The 10,492-nt window shown below is 52.0% G+C and overlaps 1 protein-coding gene across 4 annotated transcripts; it reads left to right on the forward strand.

The window, feature by feature from the left end:
- Positions 1–286: 286 nt before the first annotated feature.
- KLF8 (KLF transcription factor 8) lies at positions 287–10,492 on the forward strand. 4 transcript variants are annotated; one of them, XM_083595469.1, is made up of 5 exons: positions 287–604; positions 7,525–8,009; positions 8,378–8,480; positions 9,026–9,165; positions 9,387–10,492. In XM_083595469.1, the coding sequence occupies exons 1-5, from the start codon at positions 564–566 to the stop codon at positions 9,566–9,568; spliced, it is 951 nt and encodes a 316-aa protein (XP_083451595.1). In that variant the 5' UTR covers positions 287–563; the 3' UTR covers positions 9,569–10,492. The 4 variants fall into 4 exon arrangements, with proteins under 4 accessions (XP_083451595.1, XP_083451592.1, XP_083451593.1 ...); XM_083595466.1 differs by lacking the exon at positions 287–604 and adding an exon at positions 1,177–1,560; XM_083595467.1 differs by lacking the exon at positions 287–604 and adding an exon at positions 1,607–1,764.

Here is a 10,492-nt window from a genome sequence, read left to right on the forward strand (position 1 = left end):
ATAATAATAATAATAATAATAATAATAATAATAATTTATGATTTCTACCCCGCTCATCTGGCTGGGTTTTCCCAGCCACTCTGGGCGGCTTCCCACAAAAGATGAAAAATACATTCAAAGGTGAACCGGGGTGGGGCTCTGCAGACGTCCGGAGGGCTTAGTCCGGAGCCGGATCGGGCGCTGGAGCGGGAAGCAGGTTGGCTGCCTGCGTTTTCCACACAGCAGGGAATTGCCACATAACTCACAGAAACTGGTTTTCTGGGTCCATTTCCACTGGGGTTTCGGCCTGGTTTCGGTTTCCCAAACGCCAAAAAGCCCGAAGGAAGTGTTCCAGTTTTCAGACATTTTCCGGAAGCTGAGTGTTTGACACGGCTGCCGGCGATTGTTTCTGGGGTGCCTGCGCCAATCTGAAGCCGCGTCTCGGTTTTTGAACATTTCGGAAGTCAAATGGTACTTTGCTTATTGCTCTTGATTTGGTGTTTTTGTGGCTTTTTCGGTTCCTCTTTTTGTGGCTGTGTGGAACCCAGTTCAGCTCCTGATGGATTGACAGTGTGACTGCAGAAATGGCTAGAAGCATCCAAACAATGACTTATCATCAGTGCAGGTAAGAAAAAAAATTAATTTTCATTTTTATCATCTACAATATCTTATTTATTTTACCGTACAGTACATTAGTGATTGCTTTCATTTTATGGATCAGTGGTCTCATTAGAAAGTAAAATTCATGTTCAGATTGCTGTTTTTAAAAGTCTGGAATAGTTTAATCTGTTTGGAATTCCTTTGCATGGGAAAGTGTGCTTTGGGTTCAGAACGGATTACATTTGAGAATCCAGGTACCACTGTATGTTGGCAACCAGGAAGAGGGCCTTCTTGGTGGTGGCGCCTGCCTTGTGGAACGCCCTCCCATCAGATGTCAAAGAAATAAACAACTAAATTAGACATTTAGAAGACATCTGAAGGCAGCCCTGTTTACGGAAGTTTTGAATGACAGACATTCTAATGTATTTTTAACCTTTTGTTGGAAGCTGCCAAGAGTGGCTGGGGAAACCCAGCCAGATGGGAGAGGTAGAAATAATTTGTTGTTGTTATTAATATTATTAGAAAATTGTATTAGATTAAAATAATTAGGTTCGTATTGATTTGGAATTCGTATTGATTTGGAAAGCCAATAAAAGGACTTGGAAGGCTGGACTCTCCTCTGCGAAAGGCTGCCTGCCTCCTGTCCGCGGGAAGGTAGAGTCAGAAAGGGCGGAGCAGCCCAACCCGGATCGGCTCCTGCTGGTGCGGGGAGGGGGGAATGGTAAAAGGGTGGAAAAGGAGGGGAGAAGGAAGGAGGGCGGCGGCGGCTGCGCCCTCGGCCGCGCAATTTGGCCACCTGCCTCCTCCCCTCCCCCCACCGCCGCTGCTGATTGACAGCCCGTGGAGTCGCGACTGGGTGGAGCCGCTGGGTGGGGTCAGGCAGTTGGGTGGGGGAGAGAGGAGCCGCCGCCACCGGCGCCGCGTCCAGCAGCCAGGCTCGCTTTTGCGCACACGGCGAGGGGAGCGCACTGCGCGGAGGCGGTGAGCGCGCGGGGAAGCGGTCCGGGGCAGTGGGCGGTGGGTGGAGGCGGTGATGGGTGGGGTCAGGGACGGGCAAATGGGTGGGGGAGCGCGGCTCTGCGGAATAGAGCCGCCGCCGCCCCGGGCGCGTCCAGCCAGGCTTGGGTACCCCCGGCAAGAGGTGCGCCCAGCGCGGAGCGGGCTGGGAGGTCGTCCTGCGGGGCGGTGGGTGGAGGCGGAGGTGGGTGGGGTGAGGGACAGGGAGATGGGTGGGTGAGCCCGGCTCGTCGGAGAAAAGCAGCCAGACAGGCTCGCTTAGCGCACGGGGACCGCCGGCGAGAGGAGCGGGCAGGGAGGTGGTCCAGCAGGGCGGTGGGTGGAGGAGGTGGCGGGTGGGCGGGCAGGGAAGCGGTCAAGGGCGGTGGGCGGAGGAGGCGGAAGCGCGGAGGCGGTGCCAGCCTCCCGCAAACGGGAGCGGCAGAGGACGCAGCCGAGCCCGCCGGGAAGAGGAGGAGCTGGAGGCGTCTGTTACTAACGGAGGAGAGCCTCGGCTGGGCGTCTCCCGAGGGGGTGTGGCGGGGGTGGGGGCTTTCTGGCGCGGCCCTGCTGCTTCCCCCTCCCCCGCCGCCGCTCCCGGTTCTGGGGCTCGAGCAAGCTCCGTGAGGCGATCCCACGGGTGATGGAGCCAGGGTGGCGGCCGCTGCGCCCCTGGTGGCGGCGGATTGGCGGGGGGGCTGGCTCCGGCTCGGGTTGACAGGTGGGGGCGGGGGCGGTGGTGGGTGGGGTCAGGGACGGGCAGATGGGTGGGGGAGCCCGGCTCGGCGGAGAAGAGCAGCAACCGCCGCCGCCACCATCACCACCGGCGCGTTCAGCCAGGCTGCCTTTGCGCACGGGGACCCGCGGAGAGAGGTGCGCCCGGCGCGGAGGCGCTAAGCGGGCAAGGAAGCCTCGGTCAAGGGCGGCTAGCGGAGGAGGCGGAAGCGCGGAGGCGCCACCCCCCGAGGAAACGGGAGCGGCAGAGGGCGCAGTCGAGCGCGCAGGAAAGAGGAGGAGCTGGAGAGGCCGGGCCGCTGCGCCTGTTATTATGCATGGGAGAGACACTGCTGGGCCTCTCCCGAGGTGGGGTGGCGGGGTGGGGGACTTTCTGGCGCGGCACTGCTGCTCCCTAGTCCCCCTGGTTCTGGCTGGCAGCGAGTCGGGGAGTGGGGGGCTGGAGCAGGCTCCGTGAGAACGATCCCGCGGGTGGAGCCAGGGTGGCCGCTGCGCTCCCGGAGGAGGCGAGGGAGCGAGGCTGGCTCCGCGTCGACAGGTGGGGGCGCCCCCGGGCGGTGAGTGGGTGGAGGAGGTGGAAGCGCGGAGGAGGTGCCCCCCGAGGAAATGGGAGCGGCGGGCAGCTCGCAGGGAAGAGGAAGAGCTGGAGGACCGGCAGCCGCGACTTTTACGCACGGGAGAGCCTCTGCTTGGCGTCTCCCGAGGGGGTGCGCTCGAGCCCCTGTCTGGCAGCGAGTCCGGGGCTCGAGCAGAGAACGATCCATGGGTGGCCACTGTGCCCCCGGTGTCTGCGAGGCGATGGAGTGAGACTGGCTCCGGGTTGACAGGCGGGGGCGCCCCCGGGTGGTGGGCGGAGGAGGCGAAAGCGCGGAGGCGGCACAACCCCAGGAAACGGGAGCGGCAGAGGGCGCAGCCGAGCGCGCAGAGAGGGTTCCGGAACGGATTAAGTTTGAGAACCAGTGTACCACGCGGCTGGCTTCGTCTGAACTCAAATTCCCCCGTCTAATATCCCTAGTGCGAAAAGATTGTCATCAGAGCGCCTGGACTGAAATTGTCTTTCCAAAACTTCACTCTTGTGGTTTATCACCACAACAGCTAATCACTTTGGGTTTTAGTCAAGCAAACAAGCTAAACAATCTTGGCCACAATTGGGAAATTTTTCCCATGGTATCACTAGTTTCCACCTATTCGACTCTTTGGCACCCTATTTGCACAACTTTGATACAGTGGTACCTCAGGTTACATACACTTCAGGTTACATACGCTTCAGGTTACAGACTCCACTAACCCAGAAATAGTATCTTGGGTTAAAAACTTTGCTTCAGGATGAGAACAGAAATCGTGCAGCGGCAGCGCAGCGGCAGCAGGAGGTTTAGCAGGAGCTAAAGTGGTGTTTCAGGTTAAGAACAGTTTCAGGTTAAGAACGGACCTCTGGAACGAATTAAGTACTTAACCCGAGGTACCACTGTAATTCCAAAATAGCGACGCGCTTCTACTCTCGCAAGATTGAATGTACCACCTTCGGCTGTCCTCGAGGGACAATTCCAAAAAGTCTCACTGGGAAAAACTGGAGATGGCAGGACTGAATTGGTGGCTCATGTCCTTCTGGCCTGCACTCTTTCCAAAAATTTCCAGAGCGGGGTTATCACCCCTCTTTTCTTGTCCATTCCAGGTCGCGCCCCCACTGTTCCAGTGTTCTTCTTTTTGGCGGCTGCCAACAAAATATTAAACAGACTAAAACGTCAAACCTTACAAACTTCCCTAAACAGGGGTGCCTTCCAATGTCTTCTAAAAGCCAGAAGGCCCTCGGGAGAGGGACCCCAGTATCTGGAGTGGAGACGCTCCTTCAGGTCTACAGGACCGAGGCCGTTGAGGGCTTTCAAGGTCAGCACCAACACTTTGAATTGTGCCCAGAAATGTCCTGGGATCCAATGTAGGTCTTTCAAGACCGCTGTTCTGTGGTCTCGGCAGCCGCTCCCAGTTGCCACATTCTGGATGAATTGTAGTTTCTGGGTCACCTTCCAAGGTAGCCCCACATGGAGCGCATTGCAGTAGTCCAAGTGGGAGATAACCAGAGCATGCACCACTCTGGCAAGATAGTCGGCGGGCAGGGAGGGTCTCATCCTGCATCCCAGATAGACCTGCCCTGGACACAGAATGGACCTGCGCCTCCATAGGTCCCCTAACCCGTGGATTTGCGCCCCCTAACCCGTGGATTTGCGCCCCCTAACCCTAACCCCCAGATGTTGCGCCCAGTGCGGCCGGCCCCCCCTGCACCCCCCACGCTACGCCACTGACTGCCTTCACTGGTTCTGATTTAAAAGGGAGGCTGAGCTGGGTATCATCTGCATACTGGTGAACCCCCAGCGGAAACCCCCTGATAATCCCTCCCTGCAGGTTCATTTAGAAGTTAAAAAGCATGGGGGGGAGAGACATTCCACAACTGAGAGCCCAGGGGTCCAAAGACTGCTTATTGCTTTCCTTTTAGGTCTCGTTAGTTAGAGAAATTCATGTTAAATTGCTGTTTTAGGGTTTTTTTTTAAGTCTGGGAGGCACACCCAGCCTGTGCTGGGTGGAGAGCGAGCGGCAGCAGGAACGCCCACATTCTTCCACTCTGGGCAGGGTCTGGGTAGCGCCAGGTCATGGAGAGGTTGCAAAGGGGATGGGCGGGCGCCACGCCTTGCACTTGGCTCTGGGCCAGATTCGCCTCCTTGCTTAGGGCTTGTCAAGGCAGCTGAAGCTGAGCGGAGAGGGCCAGATGGGCGGAGTAGAAATAATAAAATGATCCTTATTATCCAGGAAAGCTCTGGCCGGCCTAAAGAGCTGGCGAGATGGGGGCACACCCAGCCGCCTGCAGCCGTGTCCGCACCTATGGCAGGAATTTCCTCCGGGCCTCGCCCTTCTCTGCTGGCAAATAAAGGGGGGGGGGGGAGAGAGAGAGAGAGGAAGAAGTCCAGGGAGGAAGAGGGAGGGAAAGAGAGAAGAGAGGATAGATGAAGGGAGATTGGAGAGAAATGGAGAGAAAGAGAAAAAAGTAGAGAGAAAGACACACACAGAGAGAGAGAGATGTGAAGGCAGGGCTTGCTTGAGCATCACAGGGAAGCCAGCCTGCAGGCTCTGTTGCCACGGCAATGGGATGCTCCCGATAGAGCTTGGTACCTGGCCCCATCAGCATCAGCACCAGCAGCCTCAGACCAGCAGGGAGACCGGGTCCCTCTTGGCCCCCTTGGTGGGCAGGTGGGCAATGGAAGGGTCCCTTCTCCCTGCGAGGGGCCAGAGGGGAACTCTACGTTGCCCCAGAGGCCAAGCTCTGGGCCCTCCGTCCTCTCGTCGCTGCCTCGTGCGCAGAGAGACTTTTGCCGTCCTGCCCGCCCCCAAAAATTCGCACTCAAATTCCAAAAGTGAGGTGCGCTTTCCCCTAGAAAGAGATGCGGGCCTGGGTACCAGCTCCATCCTCAGGTGCATCCAGTTGCCATGGCAACAGAGCCTGCAGGCTGGCTTCCCTGTAATGCTCCAGCAAGCCTTGCCTTCACATATCTCTCCCCCTCCCCCCCCCCCGTCCTCTCTCTGAGCTGCCTTAAATCGGATTTTTAAAATAAAATGCTTTGGGAGGAAAAATCTTTCTCAAGATTTTCTCTTTAAGCTAGTCCAAAGGCTATTCATCAGGAAAGAAGGATTTGTTTAAAGTTTTTCATTTGTGCTGAAACTCAGTCAGTTAGGCTTCCTCAAAATCAGCCATCCAGATGTTTTTGACCTACAACTCCCATGATCCGTAGCTAGCAGGTCAGGGATGCTGGGAATTGTAGTCTCAAAACATCTGGCGGGCTGAGGTTGAGGAAGCCTGCCCTAAATTTTTCTTTTAAAAAAAGTTTAAGCACATCAGTTAACAAACATGGATACATATACCATAATGTTGTTTTAGTTATTGTTTTAGTTAAATAAATTGTTTAAATAGTTATGAAGGAAATGATTCCTTTTCTCCTTCCAATCAAGCACAGCAGAAAAGTTGTCCAAACAGAAACAGTTAATTTATTAAACCTCCCCATATTTTTATAATTATTGGTCTAATAGTCTATGCATTTCTGAAAACTTATGACTCCAAAAAAGAAACATTCCTCCGGTTGTCCATATTAAGAGGAGGCCAGCAAGGCTGAACCTTTTTGTAAAAACAAAAACAAAAAACAACAACACAGATTCTATCATTCCAAAAAGGAAACCACCTTCTGCTTGTCAATATTTAAAAAAGGATGCCAGCAAGGTCGAACCTTTCTGTAAAGGCAGGGCGCCCTGGCTGGGCTTTCCTTTTGACTGTGGGTGGAGGTGGGTGGCTGGGTGCATTTTGGAGGGGTGCCCCACACCCGAGTCAGTTCTCCAGGGCTGCCCTTTCCCAACTCTTGGAAAGGCCTTGGGGGTCCGGCTGCAGCCAGGGGGCCCCTTTTTGCAAAGCTTTTGGCGGCACTTGCAACCCCCAGCTTTCTGTAAAAAAAAGCATCTTCAGTTTTATTTGGGCAGGGAGCATCATGAGTGCTCACAGTCTTGGCCTTAGGACATAATCATCATCATCATCATACTACTATAGGGTTGTTGTTTGCATTTTGATTTCATGTATGCAATATTTTATGTGAACTGCCGTGAGACCTTTGGGTATAAGGCAGTATAAAGATAAATTTAATAATAATAATAATAATAATAATAATAATAATAATAATAATAAAATAATAATAATAAAGAACAATAATTTCATTAAGAATTTTATGATTCCGAAAAGGAAACTTTCCTCTGCTTTTTGTAAAAAAAGGGATTTTATTATTCCAAAATCGAAACCTTCCTCCAGTTGTCCATATTAAGGGAATGCCAGCAAGGTTGAACCTTTCTGTATAAAAAACGATTTGATGATTCCAAAAAGGAAACCTCCCTCCACTTCGCCATATTCAGAGGAGGCCAGCAAGGCTGAACCTTTCTGTAAAAAAAGGGATTTCACTATTCCAAAAAGGAAACTTTCCTCAGCTTGTCTAAAAGTAAGTGGATGCCAGCTAGGTTGAACCTTTCTGTATTATTGTAGAAAGGAAACCTTCCTCCGATTGTCAATCAGAGGATGCCAGCAAGGCTGAACCTTTCTGTTAAGACAAAAGGGGGTTTATGATTTCAATAAGGAAACCTTCCCAAGGTGTTCAGGAACCCAGACCTGACTGGCCCTTCTCTTCCCTTCCCCAGGCTCCTGGCACCTCTGCCCACCATGAGTTCCTCGCCACTGCTGGGTGACGGCGAGCTGCCGGCCGCGTTGCTGGGTGACATTAAGACCGAGCCCCCCGAGGAGCTGCTGGCCGAGCCGGTGGATCTGTCGGTCCACAAAACCAAGGTGCCACCAGTGCCCCAGATCCCTCTCTCCTGCTTCCGGACCGGTGCACCGCCCGCTGTGTCACCGGCGCCACTGGGCTCCGCGTCCTCGGCCATCCCAGCTGTCCTGTCTCCGGGCTCCATCCTGGCCTCAAGCCAGGGCAGCGGCGGGCAGCAGATCCTGCACGTGATCCACACGATCCCCTCGTTCCAGCTGCCCGGCAAGATGGGCAAACTCCAGACTATCCCGCTGGTGGTCCAGTCGCTGCCGGTCGTCTATGCCGCCGTGCCGGCCGACGGGGTGGCGGCAGCCGCCGTGACGGTGCCCCTCATCGGGGGCGACGGGAAGGACGCCGGGTCCGGTGAGGGCGCTGCAGGGTGGTCATAGATCATGACAATATTAAGAGCACGCCAGCAAGGCTGAACCTTTCTATAAAAGAAGGATTTTCTCAGCTTCCTCCGATTCTACATATTGAGAGGATGCCAGCAACGCTGAACCTTTCACTAAACGAAGGATTTCATTGTTCCAAAAAGGAAAGCTGCTTCCGATTGTCCACATTAAGAGGATGCTGAACCTTTCTGTAAAAAAAGGATTTCATTATTCCCAAAAGGGGAAGTAAACAAAGGCAGGGAGAAATGACCATGTCAGATCACTAAACTCTAGGAAACTACAAATATCTCCCGGAAAGTCTTGTCCTTTTTCTGAATGTGCCTTTGTTTTTCCCTGCAGTGAAAGTGGACCCCGGTTCCATTTGCCCAATTGGCATTGGCAGCGAGAGCGACGACAGCGCTTCGGAGAGCCGCCCGGCCTCCTTCCCCGAGCTCCAGAGAGAGTGAGTTTCCTGCCAGAGGATGCCAGCAGGGATGAACCTTTCTGTAAAGAAAGGATTTAAATCGAGTCTTACGGACTAGGGATTTAAATCGTGATTTAAATCGATTTAATTTATACTGTTGTTATTATTATTATTATTAGGATTAGGGTTAGCAATAAGGGTTAGAGATAGGGATAGGAGTTAGGGACAGGGATTAGGGATAGAGTTGTTGTTAGTTGAATCTTACTCTCAGGTTCTGCTGTTTCTCGTCCTTGATTTTGACTGTTTTTTTCATTGTTTTTTATTTTTAACAATGAGTGGCCAGATGGGAGGGGTATGGATCTAATAATAATAATAATAATAATAATAATAATAATAATAATAATAGGATGTTGAGTCTTACTATCAGGTTCTGGTGTTTGTCATGTGTCTGTTTTTTACTGTTTTTTTAATTGTTAGTTTATTTCTAACAATGAGTGGCCAGGTGGGCGGGGTAGAAATAATAAACTAGTACTAGTAGTAGTAGTATTTTGTTACTCCCCTCCTCTCTGCCGATCTCTTGCCAGGCCTTCCTCCGTGAGCCAGATGCAGCAGACCGACTCCCCGGACCTCAAGAAGAGGCGCATTCACCAGTGTGACTTTGAGGGTTGTAGCAAAGTTTACACAAAGAGCTCACACTTAAAAGCGCACAGAAGGATACACACAGGTAGGGTCAACCTTCCTGGCATCCTCTTAATATTGACAATCAGAGGAAGACTTTTTTTTATCATAATAAATTCCTTGCTGGCATCCTCCTAATACTGACAATGGGATGAAGGGTTTCTTTTTGGAATAATAAAATCCCTTTGTTAAAAGGAAGGGACAGCCTTGCTGGCATCCTATTTATTTCATGTTACTAAAACAATAACCCTCTGTTGCCCCCTGCAGGAGAGAAGCCGTATAAGTGTACCTGGGAGGGCTGTACCTGGAAATTTGCCCGTTCTGATGAATTGACCCGGCATTTCCGGAAACACACAGGCATCAAGCCCTTCCGCTGCTCGGACTGCGACCGGAGCTTCTCGCGCTCGGACCACCTGGCTCTCCATCGCCGGAGACACATCATGATGTGAAATTGGAGGGCCGGCGGTCACCCTCGGATACCCACCCAAATATCCAGGGGTCAAAGGAGAAACTTTGGCAGAGTGAAGAACCATGACAGCGAGTTTGATACCCAAGCCAAGATGGGTGGAGTCTCTCGGACCTTTACCGAAAGGTTCAGCCTTGCTGACATTCTCTGAATAGGGACAATCGGAGGAAGGTTTCCTTTTGGGGATAAGAGGAATAACCTCAATTGACGGGTGCCATTCCCCTTTGGCAGAAGGGGTCGAGCCGGACTTGAACCTGAAACCTGATTCGACCGATGGGGGTAGTTTCCCCTTTGGCGGATGGGGGGGGTCTGGGGGCAACAGAGGAGGGTCTTCCTTGTACGGATCAATATATGAGATTTTGGGTGGGATATGGACATGAACATCTCCCCAGGTTCCGAGTGCGAGTGGCGCATTCCCATAGAAAGGGATTGATTGAGAGCTGTTTGTGGATTTTCCTCTCGAGTGAGAGCATTGATCACTGAAACGAAAGCAATCGTCAATGGACCGTTTGATGAAGTAAATAAGACAGGACAGGGTTACTTTGAGTCTCAAACTTCAGTCCAAAACGTTCCAAGTGCGAATCATGCTTTCCCATAGAAAGGAATGCAAAACGGATTAAGACAGCAATTTAACATGAATTTTGCTCTCGTAACAAGACCATTGATCCCCAAAATGAAACCAATAATCAATGGACTGTACTATGAAATAAATAGGATCTTCTAGATGATAGAAACTGAAATTAATTTTTTTCCTCACCTGCACTGACCTGATTGATCCGTTCCGGACTTTTAAAAACAGCCATTTGAATGTGAATTTTGCTCTTTATTGAGAATTTGATCCCCGAAATGAAACCAATAATCAATAGACTGTATGATAAAATAAATAAGATCTTGTAGATGATAAAAA

This window comes from Podarcis filfolensis (genome assembly GCF_964270895.1).
Source record: "Podarcis filfolensis genome assembly, chromosome: Z".
Lineage (NCBI taxonomy): Eukaryota > Metazoa > Chordata > Lepidosauria > Squamata > Lacertidae > Podarcis > Podarcis filfolensis.

What these genes read in the sequence shown, in the direction of transcription:
- KLF8 (XM_083595466.1), top strand. Translation starts at nt 1,298, where the DNA reads ATGGTAAAAGGGTGGAAAAGGAGGGGAGAAGGAAGGAGGGCGGCGGCG. An exon ending in GAGCGCACTGCGCGGAGGCG is followed by an intron (nt 1,561 to 7,524) that starts GTGAGCGCGCGG and finishes TCCCTTCCCCAG; the next exon opens with GCTCCTGGCACCTCTGCCCA. An exon ending in GCACAGAAGGATACACACAG is followed by an intron (nt 9,166 to 9,386) that starts GTAGGGTCAACC and finishes TGCCCCCTGCAG; the next exon opens with GAGAGAAGCCGTATAAGTGT.